This window comes from Cetorhinus maximus, chromosome 8 (assembly GCF_964194155.1).
Source record: "Cetorhinus maximus chromosome 8, sCetMax3.hap1.1, whole genome shotgun sequence".
Classification (NCBI taxonomy): Eukaryota; Metazoa; Chordata; class Chondrichthyes; order Lamniformes; family Cetorhinidae; genus Cetorhinus; species Cetorhinus maximus.
Genome location: NC_135886.1, coordinates 37,359,232 through 37,380,289, shown reverse-complemented (window position 1 = coordinate 37,380,289; position 21,058 = coordinate 37,359,232). Strand labels below are relative to the sequence as shown.

The 21,058-nt window shown below is 44.4% G+C and overlaps 1 protein-coding gene across 6 annotated transcripts in view; it reads right to left on the bottom strand.

The window, feature by feature from the left end:
- Window positions 1-459: 459 nt before the first annotated feature.
- Window positions 460-21,058, bottom strand: part of LOC144683562 (neuron navigator 1-like) — a 725,427-nt gene continuing 704,828 nt past the window's right edge. For all 6 annotated transcript variants that reach the window (XM_078546698.1, XM_078546702.1, XM_078546700.1 and 3 more), the window contains 5 exons: window positions 20,425-20,496; window positions 14,445-14,641; window positions 12,210-12,328; window positions 7,317-7,514; window positions 460-1,890 (listed from right to left, as the gene is read on the bottom strand). In XM_078546698.1, coding sequence (XP_078402824.1) covers window positions 1,795-1,890; window positions 7,317-7,514; window positions 12,210-12,328; window positions 14,445-14,641; window positions 20,425-20,496 — 682 coding nt within the window. In that variant the 3' untranslated portion in view covers window positions 460-1,794. The remainder of the gene's footprint in view (window positions 1,891-7,316; window positions 7,515-12,209; window positions 12,329-14,444; window positions 14,642-20,424; window positions 20,497-21,058) is intronic.

Here is a 21,058-nt window from a genome sequence, read left to right as displayed (position 1 = left end):
TTTATTTTTAAAGGGAAACATAATTTTTTGGAAAGGAGAAATACTTCCCCAGAAAGCCTGTTTTTGCCGTTGAAAAATCTAACAGAAATCAGCCCCCATACATGCACATTTCTTTGGTGAGAACAGTTATTCTCCTTGTTCAAATCCATGTGCACCTTTTATAACAACCCACTACGTTGGATCTCGTAGCTAGAAATTATTCCCTTGTGTTCAAGCACACCTCAATGGCTAAGCATTGACGAAAGCTCAAAAACAGCATGGAAATTTTAGATTGTATTTAAACAAACAAATAGATATTCAGGATGTTGATCCTCATCCTTAGTGGGACTCGACTGACGATTGACCCATCATCCTGGTTGGGAAATTTGATCTGATGACTGTGCATTTGGACCTAAACACACACAAATATCTCTTCGTAGCATAGAAATACATTATGCTTATTTTTAAAATATATTTTTTGGAGTGTTCCATAATACAGGGAGCACATTCCCTCAGCATGATGGTGCCCTTTAAGGAAATCTATGTTTTGAGAAAATGTTATGCAGTTTTATAGCATAAGTAATCATTTAAAGCCTATATTATGTTTAAAGTAGCAATAGCAAGGTTTAAATACCTTAACAGAGAACAAAAATATGTAATTTCTGCAACTAATTAAAAAAATATTAGTTTAAATGGTTATAATTGTAAGGAAGGAACGTTGTGCCAAGAAAAAAAAGTTTTGCAATATGGGTGGCCTGTGGTACAACATATTTCAAAGATATGAAACCATTGCCTGGTCACAAGGCACCTTCTCAAAGACATAAAAATTAGAGGGCAAGGAGAATTGGGCTGCTCTTGTTCATCTCCCAGCAGCTAATTTCATGTTGGTTTCAGCAGGGCTCTGGGAGCAGATGGCTTGCCCCCTTGGAACAACTGTGCAAAGGATCTTAAAGAGATACTTAACTTAGGTTGGGGCGATGAAAAGGAAAAAATAAATATAGTTTCTGGAATTAAAAATTTTGTTTCCATAATATACAATCATCCTTCCCCTGCCCGTCCTTTACAATGTGAAATTTAATAGACCACATTTTGATTGAAAAGTTTCCTTATGTTTGAAGGAGAGCAGAAGGAAAGAGTACTTAAAGGGTTCCTGTCATAAATGTTACCACCTTGAGCCTAAAATTGAATGCATGTCCTAATTTCAGAAACAATTGCACTGCCAAATTCAGGGCACAAAAATGTTCCGATTACAAAGCGCACCTATTTAGAACTTGGAAAATACAAATTCCTGTTTTAATGGTTTCACCATGATTCACATTTCACAAGCTGTGTGGACTAATGAGGTTTTGAGCACTATAAACTGTAGAGATTGGTGGAGCGGTCCTCCAGTCAGCACCAGTGTGACATCTGAGATGGCAGCAGTAGTGGAACAGCGATGGCTCCTATAATTGTTTGAGTTGTAGATTAGGAGTTGACCTTAATAAAGCTCACTAAAATCTTATTTCTTTCTGCTTAAATGATTGCCATGCACTTTTGAATTATAAAGTACAAATACAGCATTAACAGTCTATATAGTTAGATGTTTTTTTTTCTTCCAGATGGCTAGGTAATATGATTTACAATAAATGATCACAGTTAACTTACATATGATTTTGGGCCTTAAACCTACAATTTTACCCATCAATTAATTTAGCCCCCTACCTAACTACATCTATTACAGAATATACTTCTGTTTCAGAACTACAATATCCAAAGTGTAGTTGTGGCATGATTAAAAACAAGATGGCTCCCATATTCCTTGTCGTGTTTTTCTTTTCAATGTGTTGATTGCAAAGATGATTCCAGGATGTTTTCGCCTTCACAACTTTGGGTGTAATTGGCTGCCTCCTGAAGTCTCAGTAGCATAGTCATCTGCAAATGTATAACAGAAGAAACATTTAAGACTGAACTACAATATATTTGACAGGTTCTGCTCAAATAACAATTTGCCAGTATTAGCTAGTGTATTTTTATTGTTAGAAACAGCATGATAACATTTTAACACCCAAGGACAAACAAAAGCAATTTTCAACAGAAAAGACCTCTGATCATAGGATTTTGCAGGACCAAGCTCTACAAGGTAGTCTCTGGGAAAATGACAATTGTCCAAAATTAACATACTCCTTAACATAAACTACTTAACATACTCAGGTCCATTACATTCATCATAAACATCTTTGTTGGTTCAAAACTGAGGTTTTTCTTTCTGGTAGGAATGTATATCTGCTCTTTTTTGTTGGAAACAAGTAAATCATGTTGGAGTGTGTATTCCAATAGCCAATTTAGAGAATGACAGTTCTTTGCTCAAAGTTCTTGTTCTCACAATTTACCCAGGCATTGCACAGAAAGGGAGATAACAAATTGGAGGGGATATGAGGGCTCCGACAGGACTAGCTGGTGCCACTAAAACTGAGCTAATGTCAAGCATGAAAACGCCAAAATGTGTCATCGCAACAAAAACATATAGGCTAAGAGTTTCTGCTTTGGACACAATCAGCAATCCAGGTGCAAATTTTACACTCACTGCACTAGTTTTCCACTGTGAGTTTCTGTTCAAACACATTTACCTATCATTGAATGTACAATCTTTCAATCGGGGAGCACTTTGGAACATAATTTTTCAAATTTTTTTTGCATTAAGAATATTCCTTTATATATTTAAGAATGATAACTTGATGCGGTTTAATTAGTACAACTGAAAGTGGTTTTCTTCATTAAAAAAAAGCCTTTCTCTCAGTGTGCCTACCTGCGAGTAACCCATGCTTAAATAATGGAAAATGGCTTCAAAAAATTATACTGTATAGGACCATTTACTAAACATCAGTGTACAGTTTCTAGTCAGTTCCTTGGTAACGTAAGAAAAGTATTTAAAAGCTTTTAAAGTATGCCTGTTATTGTCCATGCTGCCCCAAAAAATAGCTTAATTTTAAATACCTCTTCAACAGACTGCAAATAGGCGTAATTATCAAAACCTCGCCATGATGATCAATTCAATCTAAGGGCACCATCATTTTATGGGTGGGGACAGCTTGGAGCGCAATGTTTTTTAAACCAACACATCTGGTCGGCAAGCGGGGGTGGGGGGGCGGGGCCCGCTCGCCGATCCGTAAAACGATGCGGGATGACGTTGGGCATGTGTCCCAACGTCACCCCGCGTCATTGAGATTTTCAGTTCGGCGGGTGCGCAGCCAAGTCAGCTGCACACCCACCAAACTGTTAACGGCCACTTAAAGCCTTTGAAAAACTAATTAAGCCAATCAATGGACCTGCCCATCCAACCTTAAGGCTGGCAGGCAGGCCGGGAGCCCAAGTGGGCTTCTGAAAAAAAAATGAAACCTCATCCACGGGCACGGATTTAAAAATTTCAGAATATTTTAAAATATAAGTTATGGACATGTCCCAACTCATGTGACAGTGTCACGTGAGGGGACATGTCAGTAAAATTTTTTCTATTCTTTAAACTGCCTTTCACATCTGAGCTGATCTCCCTGAGGCAGCACTTTGCCCTGGGGAGATCTGTGCACTCTTCCATACGCATGCGTGAAAGAGTGCACTCCCGGTTGAGGGAATCTCCCCACCCCCCACCCGCACCGGGAGCGCACAGCACTTCCGAGTGGACGTCATGCTGGGCGGGCCAATTATGGCATGTAAAATGGCAGCGCGCCCCCAACCAGGGGCGCCGATCAGGAACACCTCCACCCGTGCCTGCCCCCGCATATCTCCCCCGACGGGGAGAGAATGTTGCCCATAAGACTGTGGAAACTATATTTGCGTTGGACATTAGCCCTTTATGTCCTCAATCTTTTGCACTGGTTTGGCTGATATAAGGTGAAATGTAGCAGAAACTCCTGCCTATTTGGTTCATTGATTTGAGTATTTATAATAAAATGGTTAAACAATACCAATGTGATTTAGCAGGTCACCAAAATAGATACAAATGTGTAGGAATGCAAAAGTATTATGACATTGTCACACAAACATGAGAAAAAAAGCAGAGAAGAAACAATTCAAATATTGAAAATAGAGAATGGTGTATACTAAACAGCCAGAAAAAAGGCTGTCAACTTCAGTCAACTCAATTCCTCAGGTTAAAGTTCAAATTGCTAACAGAAATAAAAAACAAACACTGCTTGACTCTTTATAAATTAGAACAGTATTGATTATAATGGTCCACACGTAACCAGTCTCTAAATAAAGAGGAAAAGCACAAAACATCTTACTCCTGCGATTTAATTAGGATGGCCTTTAGAAGAGGAACCGTCACAGATTCACTTTAAATTATCGGAGGCTTTGAACACTGCTGTTTGCTTTGAACTTCACCAACCTTTTACTGTTAATAAGAGTGAAGATGTTTAAATCCTGCAGCAACTTAATGATGCACAGCTGTCCAACCAGCTCTCTCTGAAAACACTGAATGAAACAATCACACATTGTGCAGCACCAAGCTTCACCTCCTCAAGCAGCCAGGCAGCCAAAGCCACAATTAATTAGAGTCAGGGTGTTTCCTCAAATAAGTAACACCTTGCAATTTAGTAGCGCGGCTGGGAGGGAGTAAGCTGGACAGGGACGGCAAATTGCAGCTTCCAAGATGCTTTCCTACCTAAAGTCGTTCCCTATCCACATGGACTACAATGGACAACAATTAGCAGAGAAAACTTTTCAATGAATTTTTGGCTTTATTTGTGATTGAGCAGTTTGGATGAACTGTTTACATTGGTCTGGCTGGTTTTGTAATTTCACGCTTGCTAAGGCTCCCACCGTGGCTTATGTACTGTAACCACCCATTGAATTGGCAGCCGGACTTACAGACCGAGGGGAAAAAGCAAACTGAATGTGTCAAGAAGCCAAAAAAGCATCAATAATGTCAAGTTGTTCTGTATATAGCCACACATGCCAATTTTTATTTCATGACTTAATAAATGTTGCTGAAGCAGAGAAAAAAACACCTGCTAAAAAGGCAATTCAAAGTCTAGGCACAGAAATAAAATGGCTTTAAGATCAAGTATAAACTTTCAACACAATAGCAGGGATTTTCTGTGCCTGCTGGTGTCAGGTGTGTTCAGTGGCGCGATTGGATAATATGGTGAGAAGGCCAAAGATTGGTTTCATGACGTTGTGAAACCAGTTTGCGATCATCTGCTCGGCCGCATTTCCTGCTATCAGACGTAGGGAACCTCATTGTAATAGATCAGCTTATCATTATAAGGCCAGACCGATGGACTCATCCCCCCACCCTGTTGGATCATCCCCCCATATTGGTGGGAAAACACGCCATTGTGTTTCACAACAGCATATATAAGGTGTGCACTTGGAGGGCTGCACTTTGCTTGGGACTTCAAGGTTTGTTTGCCTACTCGCTTCGGTCAGCACTCATAGTCATCAGCACCAGGCTTCACAGACAGCACCACATCATTTTTAGGGGGGCTCACGGGTAGGTCTCTACCTACCAGATCAACCATATGTGGGTGGCTTTTCAATGGCTGCAGCGAAGGTCTTGCTTGGGGAAGGGGAAGAAGTGGCCTCAGGCAAGGGAAGAGGCTGCAGGACAAGAGCTGTACTGGAGAAGGAGGGTATCCCAGAGTGTGTGTTTGGGGGCGCGTGTTGATCTGTGCAAGTGGCCTCAAGATGGTGAGGGCTGAGGAGGCAGTCTCCAGGGAAGATGAGGCCAGATGGACATGTGAGGGTACTGAGCGGGCTGGCGTGTGCCCAACCCGCTCGAGCGTAAAATGATGCTTGAATACGTTGGCGATGATGTCGAGCAAACGTCCCGACGTCATCACGCACTCACGCGATATTTCAGTTAGTGGGTGTGTGCGGGAGTCGGCAGCACGCCTGCCAACAATTAATAGGCCTATTAAGGCCACTAAAGCAACAATGACATTTTTCGCTGCCCGTTTAACTTTAAGGTTGGTGAGCAGGCAAAAAGTCCAAGCAGCCTTTGGATTTTTTAGGAAACCTCATCCATGGGCAGGATGAGGTTTCTAACAGCAATTAAAAATTAAACTAAAAATTTTAAATTTCATTCATAACATGTCCCTACTCATGTGACAGAGTCACATAGGTGGACATGTTTTTAAACAGTGGAAACTTTTTTATTTTTGAGTTTTTAAATCTTCAGCTCCCTGAAGCAGCTCTGTGCCTCAGGGAGCTTTCATTGCGCGCACCTGCGGGCATGTACTTGTCCTCTTCTCGCCCCTACCCCAGTGAGGCTATGAGCACACATTTCACGCTGTCGCCATTAATTGTCTTTCACACGAGGGTTCCCGATCTCCACTTTCCAAGAACTTGTTTTGGATTCTTCTCCTAGCTTTCTCTCAGGCACCTTTCACAAGGGTTTATCTCCAGGGTTTCAAATTCTACTTCCAATGCTCCTCTTCCTTTGGTCATCATGTGCATCCAAGCTTTCTTACACGCTCTCTCTCTCACTGACACATTGTCAACAGTACATTACTATTTTACATGCCCATAGCAAAGAGTTACAGGCTTTCAGCTTTCTCTTTGGATCTTCTTGCCTCTTGCAAGCTGTACTTGCTTTAAATCTGCTTTCTGCAGCTTTGTCTTTTTAAATCTGAGGTTGGAGCCTTTCTATCTCTGCCCCTCACTCTTAACTTCATTTAACAGGCCCTTTTTCAGGTTCCTGTCCTTCCCTTTGACTAGAAGGTCTTCTTGGGACTTTCTCCTGTTCCACTCCCCTGAATTTTGGGTTTTTTTCTTTAGCTTGGGACTAGTCATCTGTCCCCTTTGCTCTAGTATCTCCTGGCAGCTCTTTCAAATACAACTGAACTTAAACCGCTTCCAAAACTAACTGCTATTTCTTTTCTCCTGTGTATGTCTGTGGGAGGAACCTGCCTCTCTAGGCCCCTGTTGAAAGGCAACAGCACTGTTTTTTCTACTCTTGTGATTGCTTAACTTCTTAAGTTGTATGCCTCTCACGAGAAATGCAAGCACCCTTTGAAGTGAAACTAAAACTCAATTTGACCTTTCTTAACACACACATACAGAAATACAAATAAAATTTAAACATTAAAGCTAAAACTCATTCCTAACGCACACAAAATATAGCTTACTTAAATGATCTCTATTTCCTAACACTATTCAAAGAAGAGCAAGAGATTTCTCAATGTCCCACCCAACATTCCTCCTCCAACTGATTGCTACTTTTGTTAATTTAGCAAAAAAGTAGACACAAGTAAAAAGTGTTATTCCAACATTTGAGGCTCATGCCTGTTTTTTCTCAAAACTTAGTGAAGCTCAGAATTTCACCGTCACTTATAATAAGGCTTTGCTGCAACACTTACGAGTGGGTCTGATTCAAGTGAAGTAGGCGCCGTCTCTTTGATCTTTTTTTTGTCTGCAGGAGGCCCTGTAACTTGTGATCCTGTACTTGGAGGAGGCAAATGGAAGATTTTTGAGCGGTCTTGTGAAGCAGTTGACCAAGGTAGAGTATCCTGCACCCATTTAGCAGGGTCTTCCCACACAGCTTTTCTTCCATACGTCTAAGACAAAATAGGGAAAAATATAGGCAGCAATTATAGACAGCAATAATTTACGTAATACAAAAATACTTTCTATTAGGAGGTGACAGCAAAAATGAATTTCTAAAACTAATTTTAAATTTCAATTTAAATGGACATATGGTATTTAGGGGCAGCATTCCCCCCCCTCCCCCCCGTCATGGGGGTTGTGCGGGAGCGGGCGGTCTCCCGATCGGCACCTCCGGTCGGGGGCACGCCGCCATTTTACATGGGCAGGCTAATTAAGGCCCACCCAGCGTGATGTCCACCCATAAGCGCTGTGCGGGCTGGGGGGGAATCCCTGAGCAGGTTTGTGCATTCTTACGTGCATGCGTGCGGAAGAGCGCTCAGACCTCCCTGAGCTAAAGAGCTGCCTCAGGGAGATTGGTTGAACTTATAAAAATTTATTAAAGGTAAGAAAAATTTTTCCTGACATGTTCCCTCATGTGACACTATCACATGAGCACGTCCGTTACTTTTATTTAAAAATTTTCCAAACATTCTAAATCCCTCATGAAACCTCAACCCGCCTGTGGATGAGGTTTCATGCTTTTTCAGAAGGCCACCTGGGCTCTTTGCCTGGCTGCCAACCTTAAGGTTGGACGGGCAGGTCAATTAATCATTTTAATTACTTATTCAATAGCCTTAATAGGCCGTTGACAGGTTAGGTGCGCACCCGTCAAACTGAAAATCTAAATGACGCGTGGTGACGTTGGGATGTATGCCCGACATCACCCCGCTCGCTGAGCGGAAAATGCTGCCCTAGGTGTTTTGTCTTTTTCTTGAAGGTTCATTTAAATATTTCCTGTTGGATGTATATGTTTTCGTTCCTTCAAGCTTTGGCCAATTGTAAACTTCAAGAGATTCTAACTTCAGAAAGCTAGTTAGGTTTCATCGACATAACTATTTGAATGCTCTAGTTCTCGCATCTGTTATGATCCCAGCTGAAGACAAGCTTAATCCCAGGGTAGAACCCAGCTTGATAGATTCTAACTTTGTTTGTTTAGATACGTGGAGAGCAGTTACTGAACAGAGTCACGGGAGTCAGCTGATGAACTTTTAACAGAAGAATAAACATTTTATTTAACAAGAAAAGCTGAACTATATTACAATACTCCTTCGCCCACAACTATACCTTTACAGATGTATACAGATTTGTAAGGTAACACAAGTTACAAAAGCTATCTTATACTCAATTGTACACAGTAAGTACACAGTCCATGTACCAATAGGCACCCTGTGGTCAGACACACCCCTCTCTGAAACCAGATGTTATGGATCTCTCCTCAACTCCTCCCAGATACTTGTCACACCGTGAGCCAACCAATCTCACTGCCTCCATCTTTCCCACGAGGGTTTCCAATCTCCACTCTTCAAGAACCTGCTTTGGAATCTTATCCCAATCTGACACTTTCTCTCAGATGCCTTCTGCAAGGGTCCACTTCCAGGGTTTCCAACTCTCCTTCCAATGTTCCTCGTCCCTGGGTCACCACATGCATTCAGGCTGTCTTCCATGCACTCTCTCTCACCGACTCAGCTGTCAACAGTACACCACTGCTTCACATGCCCATAGCAAAGAGCTACAGACCTTCAGTTATTTCTTTGGCCTCTTGCAAGCTGTTCTCGCTTTAAATCTGCTTTCTCCAGCTTTTGTCTCTTTAAACCTGAAGCTTGGAGCCTTTCTCTCTGCCCCTCACTCTTAACTTCACATAACAGGATCTTTTCTAGGTTCCTGTCTTTCCTTTGACTAGAAGTTCTTCTTGGGACTTTTCCTTGCTCTACTCCCCTGGATTCTTGGGGTTTTTCTTTAGCTTGGGATTTGTTATTTATGCCCTTTGCTCCAGTCTCTCCTGGCAGCTACTTTCAAAACCAACTGAACTCAAACAGCTTCCAAAACAAACTGCCATTTCTAGCTTTTGTGTGTGTGTGTGTGTGTCTGTGGGAGGGACCTGCCTCTCTGGACCCCTGTTGCTAGGCAACAGCCCAATTCTCTCAATTTGTTTATTTTTCAGTCCTACAGCCCTTTCTATTTGTTTTTGTCTGTTTCTAGCTCTTGAGAGTTGCCTATTATCCTGTCTGTCAAGAGGTAACGGCCCTTCTTTGTATAGGCCTGGGGTGGAACCTTGGTCCCTGGTTGATCCAATGGTCCACTGCCTCTGCCTGTGTGTGTCTGGTAACCATTTCCAGATTCCTGTCAGGTTTCCGTCAACCCTTTACTAGCTTTAATGTGTAATGCTACCTAACTACTGTGGTGGCCTAGTGTGGTCATCCCAAGTGTTCCAATATAGTTGCAACGCTCCTACAACTTTTGCTTTCTTTCCCTAAATCTATGAATAGTCTATACTAAGCAACAGGAATCAGACTGATATTTAGAAAATATGGATGCCCTCAGATAATATTATGTCTTGGTCCCACAAAGAAGGGAAACAATAGAGTTTGGGTTGCTATTTGTCAATTGATCATAAAACATGATTTGGACACAAAGGGCAACAGATGCAAGTAATTAGTTTATGAAGCGTAAAATGGCTTTTAACTGTGTAAAAATGAAAAGCTGATAGCAAACAGGTTTGAACACCTACATCGCAGACATAAAAAGTAGGACCACTGCATCAAAAACGGAATAATTCAATTTTAGCATCAAATATTAATCAATTAAATCCCAAGTTCTAGTAAACCAAAGTAGGTTTTAATGAGTTTTGGTATTCCTTTTTTGTTGACAATGGTGAGCTGCATGCAGTTACCAAACAACTTCATCATTATTACATTTTCAAATAGCCTCGCTTTTCTATGAAAAGTGACACTATTCAGCTGGGGGCGGGGCCACTGCCTCCACATAAATATCTGTTCGAGGGTTGATAGCTCCACTGATTCACACTGAATTGGCCCAGGATGTAATCGGAGCCTTAACTTTCGTTTGAAGGTCACTCCTCTACAAATTAATTAGACTTTTTTTTCCAGAAAGGACGCTGGACGTCAGGGTGCAAGATTGCGTGCCTCTCAGTAATAAAACACTCATGTCCAGCGTGAGTGAGGAAACAAGCTAGGAGGGGAATTTTACAGTCCCATTGGAGTGAGGGGCAGGGCCAGGAAATGCAGCAAGCCATTCAAAAGTTCCATTGACTTTGGTGGGACCGGAAAAATCCCACTGGCGGGAGCAGTGGAAAATTGAGAGCAGCCTGTCTCCACCCACAAAACAGTAGTCCTGCCTGCCTGTGATAGTGCCTGTAAATAAATCCATGGTCAGAGTCATGCAATTTTCCAAACGGAAGGGTACAAGTGTGTATTAGAAATGGAAACAAAATATTGTAGGGCCATTTAAAACATTAGCTTCAGAAATAAGCAGACCAGCACACCATAGGGCAGAATTTTGAGGGCGTCGGGCATGCACGGTGAGTGGGCCCGGGAATGGCTCGCCGCCCGTGATTGGCTCCCAAACGCGATTTCACACTGGCTGGCCAATTAATGGCCAGGGTGGGGGCAGCAGGAGGTCGAGCACTGAAGTCAGCGTGGGTACAGGGGAGCGCGCAATGAAAGCATCCTGAAGACAGAGAGCTGCCTCAGGGAGCAGAGGGTTTTAAAACCACCAAATAAAGATTTTAAAATGCAGAAAAAAATGTCCACACATCTGACTCACTCACCTGAACATACAGGTCATAAAAATTCTGCCCAAACATTTAAAAAAAAAATCAATATTGGAAACCTCATCCCACCCTTGGATCAGGTTTCCTCAAAAGTTCAAAGGCCGTCTGGCCAATTCCCCTGCCCACCAACTGTAACTTTGGATGGGCGGTGAGAAGTCCAGGTTAATTAATACCGTATTAAGGCCATTAATTAATGGCCTTAATAGGCCTCTTAATTATAGGCGGGCATGCTGCTGACTCTTGTGTGCGCCCGCCGACTGAAATATAGCGTGCTATTTTACACTCGGGTGTGTCGGGCGTGGGCCTGCATGCTGAACGAAAATCCTGCCCATAGAAAGAGCCTAACAAGGCACATACATTAAGATAAAAACAAAAAGCTAAAAGCTACTGCAGATGCATACATTACTCTGATTTCTATCGACTGTGCTAAACTGGCAATTTCAGCATTGTAGATTAGTCATTTTAATTTCATCAACAAACAGAAAATAAGGCATTTTTGCGCTTTCTGCTGCTAATTTGGAAATGTTTGTTTGCCTGTTCTTGCTAACAAATGCCCATAAATGACTTCCACCTGCCAGGCTATGTCCGCTTGACCATGGTCAAGTTTCTATCCCCATTATCGCGTACAGGAGGCAGGCTTCTCTGTCTTCATCATGATTCTCACCAAACCTGATCCGCGAGCTTCTATAGCAAACCTTTGAGCAAACCTAGAGCCTCCAAACTCTGCATTTTAACAAAATAATTGTATACCTCAAATCCATTAGGAAAGGAGTGGGAAGGGCTGTGACAGGTTGGGCAGAATTTTCCCCGCCCTGTTTCAGCAGGGACGGAGCCGTAAAATGCGGCGAGACATTCTAAACCTCACTGGCTTCGGCGGGAACGTAAAATCCCGCTGCCGTAAAATTTCGCCCGTTAAGTTACACTTTGAAGTTTCACATGTTTAAGGCATTTTCATAAAGTTTGCATTCTTGACCTGGAAGGTAAAGCTCAGTACTATTCCTATAAATGTCATTATTTAATCTATACATATAATCACCTTGATGCCATCATTTACCCCTTCCTGAAGATAAGGAAGAATGGAATAATTCCACAGGTCGATGAACCATTCTCTGAACTCAGTCACATTGACCGGAGAGGACAGGAAAAAACAAGGGCCTGCAAAAATTGAAGAAAAAGTAACATCAATGTTCCATAACGGCTACATGTCTCAATTTTTAAAATTATTTTAAAAGTTAATAAGATTAAGCAAGGTGAATAAGTTCAAATATTTGAAGAAATAGACCACAGAATCACAGAATCTTTACAGTGCAGAAGGAGGCCATTCAGACCATCAAATGTGCACTGGCTCTTTGAAAGCGCATTCCACCTAGTGCCACTCCTCTGCCTCATCCCTCTACCCGTGCACATTCTCTCTTGTCAGATAGTAATCCAATTGCCTTTTGAATACCTCGATCGAACCTGCCTCCACCACCCTCCCAGGAAGTTCACTCCAGACTCCAACCACCCTCTGGTTGAAAAATAAAAATTCCTCACTTCATTTTTACTCCTTTTACCAGTTATTTTGAATCTGTGTCCTCTAGTTTTTTTTTTTATACGTTCATAGGCTGACTAGGCCAGCATTTATTGCCCATCCCCAGTTGCCCTTGAGAAGTTGGTGGTAAGCTGACTTCTTGCGTTCATGTGAAGAGTCATACAGACTCGAAACGTTAACTCTGTCTTTCTCTCCACAGATGTTGTTAGACCTGCTGAGTTTTTTTCTAGCATTTTCTGTTTTTGTGCTAGAACTTGCAATTCTATTTTCACTATGTCACCAATTACAGCTGAGATTGTGGAACAGAAATCAAAGTATCAAGAAAGGCATAGTTGCAACTCATTCAGATAATCCCTGACCACTGAGGATTGTTAATAGGTTCCGGTGCCAGTCTTGATATTTTGACTCAACATTATGTGGCAGCAGTAGGACAGTGCTAGCAATGTTCAGCCAACAGTTGTACTGGGAGGGTTTCAGATTGGTGTGACAGCATTGCCGATTTAGAATCTTGTGCCAGATTTAACTAGAATGGGCTCGTAAAACATTGTTGTTATCAATCATGCAATGTAATCCTAGAAAAGAATTGTTTGGAGAGGAGAAAGAACAAGAACAGCTGTGAAGATCCAACAATTTCCCAGTTCTCTAAATTCCTCCCTACAAGTTTGAAAGATCTCCTTTGGTTAGTTTACTGTCTCTTCTTGCCAGGAAAGTAACTGGTATTGGAATCCAGATCAAGGAGGCATATTCTTCAAATTAGTGTTAGGCCTCTTAGGAATGTGTGACCACCACCCTCTAGAAGAGCAAGGGCAACAGGTGCATGAGAACACCACCACCTCCAAGTTCCCCTCCAATTCACACAAAATCCTGACTTAGACAAATATCCATTCTCCTTCATTGTCACCGAGTTGAAATCCTGGACATTCTTATCTGACAGCAATGCGGGTGTAGGGGTGTAGGGGATACCTTCAGCATGTGGACTGCAGTGGTTTCAAAAGGCCCAACATCACCTTCTCTGCAGCAACTAGGGATGGACAACAGATGCCAGCTTTGCCACTGATGCCCACTTTACGAAGAAGGGTAAAAGCAAAAATCAGGAGGAAGTCCAGTCAGATGGTCGTGGAAATCTGTAATTCTGTCCCCAAAAGGGCTGTGGATGCTAGATCAATTCAAATTTTCCGGACTGGAGATTGATAAATCTTTATTGGGTAAGGGTTTGCTCCAAATCAAGGGATATGGAGCAAAGGCAGGTAAATTGATTTGAGGCACAGATTAACTCTGATTGAATGCCAGAGCACATTCGAGGGGCTGAGTGACCTACTTCTATTCCTTAATTCTCCCACTCCCCCTGCCTCATGTTTGGCTGAGATATTCAACCCTGGTCCAGGCAGGAAGCTTATATAAACAGCATTATGAATCCAAATTATAGATTGATGGCTGGAGTAAACAAAGCTCATAGGATACAGCACCATTCAGCTGCTGTGGTACTGTTTCCCACATGTTATATTTGCATGCTGAGAGGAAATATTACTGCAAATGTTTTCCATGGTCCTAGCTGGATTTCACCACCAAGCGAAGTGCTCAAAGTTAGACCCTAATGAGAAGAATTCTGACTAATTCACATGAATTTATAATATCAAGATTTTAATGCATTCACACTAAATTAATTGACAACTAAATTAAAGAATAGTTTACTGATAGGTATCAAATGATCACTATTGCCATTAAAGAAACAGCACCTACCAATAAGGAAGTCAGATGTACTGTACATTTCCAGAAATGTGTGGAGATGGTACCATAACTTGGGCACCCAATTAAGAACATTGAGGATTTCATTATTGTTCGCGTTTGCATCATTCTCCGATTCTATCAGCTTTCGTTGCAAATAGCGACTTAGGAATCCGTTAGCAGGCTCTGCATTGTTAGAAAATGGCACCAGCCTGGAAATCAATATTAGACATTGTTATTCCAGATTTCTACTGGCAGATAAATAATGTACTGTAGAAAACAACAATCTGATCTGGTTACAATCTCAGGAGGGAACTACCACAATTATTCAATTTACAAAGGAGAGAGCAATACTCTCACTCTACAACTGCAGCTCATCAACTGATTTTCTGCAATTATTGCTGTTCAGCTGAAAAACATGCAATCAATTCAATGGAGCCTAACTGTCTCTTTATATTATAAAGACAATGACAAATATACTTTCTCTGGATTTAGTTCGATCTGTTAATTGTCCAGTTTGCCTTTCCTTTAACTTCCCTAAAAAAAAATTCATTTAATTTGAATAAAATATTCAAAACATTGCCTGGTGCTAAAATTAAAACATGCACAACTTAATGGGTTTTGGACGACAAATCAAAACATTACAGCCCTGAAATCCCTAGGGGATATGTTGGTGTAAATGCAGCCGAATAGGACTCCCAATCTGGTCTAAGACAGAAATCCTGCCCCAAACCACAAGGGATGAGGTCACTTGCATGGCCATGGTTAGGTGCATCAGTGGCAGCTGCCCAGAGCACTAGGCAAGAAGACTGCAGCAGCACCCGATCACTCCAGTGGCATGGTGAGGTCCTGAAAAAAACTGTCCTTTTATCATCACCTTTCCAATGGACCAAGTGGGCATCTCCAGAATGTAATCATTCCTCTTCAGGCATGTCTTCTGTGGAGGTTCACAGCGGATGTTATGGGCTATTTTCCTAGGATAACTCAGACATAAGGCTTTGGCATAAAGGGCAGAATTTTCTGGCTGGGGTGGGGGGTGGGGGGTGCGGAGCGGGAGCAGGCGCAGAGCCGATTGCTGCCCGTGATCAGGTCCATGCCCCATTTTAAGCGGGTGGGCCAATTAAAGCCCGCCCAGCGTGAATCACAGCTGCCGAGGACAGCAGGAGAGGGCGGGCGGCGCTGGGACTGCAATGACAGCCGGGTCCAATGGTGACCTGACGGCCTGTTTTAAAAAGCTGCTGCAGCCTTTCAGAGGCTGTGAATCATGGCCAGTGGAAGGGCTCCCCAGAGCGCTGCTGGTGAGCAGGACAGGCAGGAGGGTAGGGCAAGGGGGCACTGTGCCTCTCGTTTTTCCGATAATTGCTTTGCTGCCCTCGAGGATGTGGCAGCACGGCGGGAGGACCTCATACCCCAGGACGGGAGGAGGAGGCTCCCCCACATGACTAAACGTGCCTGGGAGGAGGTGGCGGAGGTGGTGAGCTCCCGCAACGTGGTGCAGTGCATCTGGATCCAGTGACAAAAGCGCTTCAATGACCTCTTGCGCTCTAGCAGAATGAGTACCATGTTGGCACTGGACATTTAACCCAGCAGGACGGCTTTCCCCGCTGGCGCCCCCCCACCACCACCAACCTTGCCCCCCCACTCCTCCCGCACCCCACTGTGCCCCCTCCCCCACCCACTCCATGGAAGGTTAGACCGTGTGGTGGGTGCCTAATGTGATGTAGGCAGCATTTGGCCAAGGGGTTTGGGGTGGAGGGTCGGGGGGGCAGGCCTAGTATCTCTATGTGAGTGTTCGGCAGCAACAGGGTGAGGAGGCACTGGAGCCCTGCTATGTCCCACTCTGGTTGGGGTGGGTAGTTTGCGAAGAGAGTCCAGGTACAAGTAGCACTAATCAATGCCCTTCTCTCCTTTCCAGGAGAAGAATGCTGATAATGCCGCTGAGCGGGTGAGGACTGGCGGCAGCCCAACACAGTTGGCAATTCTCAGCCTCTTCGAGCAGGAGGCCCTACATTTGAAGAGGCGCCATGCACCCAGGTCCACCGGTGTCGGTGAGGCTGGGGTGGCACGGTCAGGTATGTTTGCCCAGCACTGAGGTCACCACTGTTCTCCCAACAGCCATGACAGTGCTGAATGTTCAGTGATTGAAGTTTGCAACATGGTTTGACCATTGCTTATGGAAGGATGATCGCATAATGATCCGGGGGACAGGGATGCACATTGACATTGTCTCCACGTTAACTGATCCACTGTCCTTGTTCTTCCTTTCAGCATCAGTGGAGCAGGGCCGGGAGGAGGAGCAGCAGAGGCCCCCTCTCACACCTGAGGGCCCTGAAGTCTCACTAGCGTCACACTTTCTCTGCCAGGCAGGCACCAGCACAGATACTAGCACTTCAGTGGGAATTAGAGCATCAGCTAGTGTCCTGGGGCACAGCGGTGAGAGCACTTCACAGTCGGTGGAGGAGCTGGCAGAGACAGAGAGTGCCCATGGCGCCAGCAGTCAGAAAACTGCAGGGGACCAGGCACATGCTCAGGCTCAGTTGGTGTCTGATGATGTGCCACTGGACTTGTCTGTGAAGCAGCAAGCACAGGAAATGCAGCCGGGTGTGTGGGAGCTTCTGGTGGAGATACATGAGGATATGCTTGGCTTGGTGTCCGTGGTGAAGGAGCCTACGTGGACTACAGCCGAAGCACTAAGCCTCATGGCCGAGCGCCATGCGTCCTTTATGGAGAGAGTGGCAATTCTTGTGGAGAGGCTCCTCCAGGAGACCCATCAGGGCTTCCTGGGGATGCACTCGGACCAGCAAGCCCTCACATCGGTATTGAACTTAGCTGGTCATTGCCAATGTGGGAGATGGCATGGGCACCAAGTTTCCCAGCTCAGTGCCCAGCCATCCGCAGTGAGCAGGGAGGTCCGAAGCAACCACACGTCAGCGCAGCAGCTGCCTGTCATCTCTGCGGACTCCTCTCAGGGCGCTCCAGATGAGGGCAGCAGCTCCTCCGCCCCTCTGCCAGTGACCATTGCATTCGATGAGGCTGCGATGACTGGGGAGATGCCAGCTGTGGAACTGGCAGCTCCCTCCCAGGCGGGGCCAGCACTGGCTCCACAGGCCAGAGGATGACCGCCAAGGTCATCAAGGCCAACAGGACAGCAGAGTCAGCAGGCTGTCTCAGATGAGACTCCCAGCGAGGGGTCAACACCAAGACATAGCGCCTGAAAACGTAAACATAAGGCACCTTAGGCACACCGCGGGTTTATCACTGGTGCTTTTGTGTTGGCCCGCAATGAGGCCTTTATGAGTTGGTGTGATTTTTAACACCTTTTTCATTTTGGTTCATTAAGTTTCTTTGGTTGTAATATTAAATTCAGACATGTCACCATGGCTGAGGGTGCCTCTTTTCTTCTGTAGGTGGATGGTTTCCAAAAGGTTATGAGTGTTTTGTGGGGCACTCAGCTTTATTAACAAGGGCCTTAGTTTATGTTCCTGACCCGGCATATTTTACACTTAGGTATCGAGTATGGAGCCAACAGCCCAGGCTTGTCCTGGAGGTCCATATGTGGTGTGCTAGTTGAAGGTTCATTGGATTAAAGCATCCCGGATGTCCCTGCCTTCCTGGAGTACGTCCAGGTCAGCGTCTGCCCTCTCAGCATTTCCCTGTACGTGCTCATCCTCGGACTCACTGCTGGAGTCATCATGTGCATTGACATCTTCATCATCCACCGTGTCCCCACTTTCCAGAGCAAGATTGTGGAGAGCGCAGCATGCAACCACTGACACACGATCTGGGGGATACTGGGGTGCGCCCCCTGAGCGGTCCAGGCATTGGAAGCGCATCTTGAGAAGACCGATGGCTCTCTCCACTACTGCCCTTGTGGAGGCATGGCTCCTATTGTAGCACTGCTCAGCTTCTGTTCTTGGATGGCGGACAGGCTTCATGAGCCACATTCTGAGGGGTTAGCCCTTGTCACCCAGCAGCCATTCATCAAGCTGGGCTGGAGCACTGAAGAGCCCCGGCACCTGGGAGTGTCTAAGGATGTAAGCATAGTGGGAGCTGCCTGGGTACGTTCCACGGACTTGTAGAATCAGCATCCTGTGATCACACACTATCTGCATGTTCATGGAGTGGAAGCCCTTCCTGTTGATGAAGGCACCGGTGTCACCTGCTGGCACCTTGATGGCCACATGTGTAGTCTATAGCACCCTGGACACGGGGGAAGCCAGCAATGGCCGCAAAGCCTCTGGCTCACTGTGTCTGGCTTGCCTGGTCCCAACAGAAGTGGACGAAGGTCAATGCACGCCTGAACAGAGCGTCTGTAAACTGCTTGACACAAGTGTGGTGATTGGGAGACACTGCAAAGATCACCCACCAACCTCTGGAAGGAGCCAGAGCATAGAGGTTGGGGGCAGCTGTGACCTTTAGAGTCACTGACATGGGGTGCCCACCCACACAGTTCGCGGAGATCTCAGGGCCAATCATCTGACAAACATGATTGACTGTCTCCTTGAGAGACGGAGCCTCCTTCATCATTGCAGCTCAGACATATTGAGGTAGCTGCTTCACCACCTATATACCCTGGCAGCAGGATAGTGGCATCTTCTGAGGCCCCTTCCACCTTAGACTACTTCTTGGCCCTGCGCCCCTTGTGCCTGCGCCTCTCCACCCAAAGGTGGCTCCCCTGGAGACTGAATTTGCACTCCTGGCCTTCTCCCCCTTCTAGCCCTCCCTTCCTCCTCAGAGAAGGTGCCTCCAGTGGAGAGTTCAGCTCCCATTCCCAGGCTAAGGGAAGGCTTCCTGAAACATGTAGGCCCAAAAAAGATTCCTCACTGCAGAGCGCTTACCTGAAGGTTGTGAGTCCAGACCAAGCAGCTGGAATGCGTTTTGAAGTATTGCAGATCACACAGGTAAGTATCAGTAACTTTGAAAAATCAATACTTGACAGAGCACACTCGCGACCCCACTGACCCCTCTTATCCCGCCCGTGGATGAGGTTTATATAAATGTGTCCTACCCGCCTGCCCGTTGCGCCCGTGAGCCGACCTGAAGATTGCATGGGCACCAAAAAATTGCCGTCGATTGGCACCTCAAGGGCCTTAAGTGGCCGGTTAATTAATGGCGGGTGTGCATTGGAGATCAACACGCGCACCCGCCCAACAAAATATTGCGATGGCGTGCAGTGACGTCGGGACGCTCGCCTGACGTCTCCGCGCGTCATTTTACATGTGGGCGTGTAGGGCCCACCCCCGCACACCAACAGGAAAATTCTGCCCATGGTGTATGAGCAGAAGATCCAGCAAAACTCTGGGCTAGTGGAATTTAGGAGGCCAGTGCTATTGTGGCTGGGGCTGGGGCTGGGGTGAATTCTAAAATATTTGGGTAGCATGCTAAATTCCTGCCTTCCCTTCAGCCCTCTCCAGCCCTAGACATTTTGAGTTCTAAATTCCAGATTCGGACAACTGTGCATAAAAATCAAATTATGTTGTAGGATACAGGATAATTTTCAAGAGAATTAAAAATCAGAAAAAGCACATATAACATAATACATATAATTAATACAGATTCTTTCTGTAGGCTAACATGGTAACCTGAGACCAATATATTAACCTGCCACAACAAAAACAGCATGTCCTCGAAACGTCAACTCTTTTCTTCTCCGCCGATGCTGCCTGGCCTGCTGAGTTTTTCCAGGTAATTCTGTTTTTGTTTTGGATTTCCAGCATCCACAGTAGTTTTTTGTTTTTATCTCTATATTAACCTGTCATTTCTATTTCAGATATTGACAGGCCAGCATAGTTTAGTCTAATTTCAGACTTCCAGCATTTTACAGTTCTATCTTTTCAGCATTAAAGGTTTGAACTAAATGAGTGTAAAACTTATTCAGTTTATTTCATTGCACAAAAGAAGTCCATCCCTTTCATGAAAATTAGACTAAGCTCACATTAATCAAAGGTATGATTACCTATATACTAATTTCTACATATATAAATCGGTACTATACCTGAAACTGAGGTGAAGGCCATGGTTTGGTGTTGTTTTGACAGGCTGGTTGGTAGTTCCAATTACATACGGGCTACATGGTAAAACAAATAAAAATAAATGAAAACCAAAGTTAATACAAGGGACAATGTTCAAACTGCAATGTAAATCACTTTCCGATTTCAGAACTGCAATTAACTTTGAAGTGCATTTTCTATGGTTGCAAAAATAGTGCCATTTCAAATAACCATTTAACACCCTAAGAGCTCAAACTAGAAACACCTGTGATGCTTAGAAAAATCACTTAGTGTTAATGAGGAAGGTTGTACATGTCACTCAACAGTTATTCACAATATGTCAAGCAGGATGCATAGAATACAAATTTATAAATTTCTATCATAATTGAATAAGGAAGCTTGTTTTCCACTTGTTTGGTATCAACAGTAAGGGGTTCATTTTCAGTAATGTGCTGGCGATGAGGAACCTCGCCCACTGGTGGTGTGTGTGTGTGGAATATTACCTGACAGATGTTTAAAGAGAGATGCGGGACTTGGATTTGAATCTTAATTTTTAAAAAACATTTGAACAAGATCATCTGGAAATTGAGCAGGGGGCATTTTTGATGTTAGGGTAACAACACAATGAAGTTCAGGCCA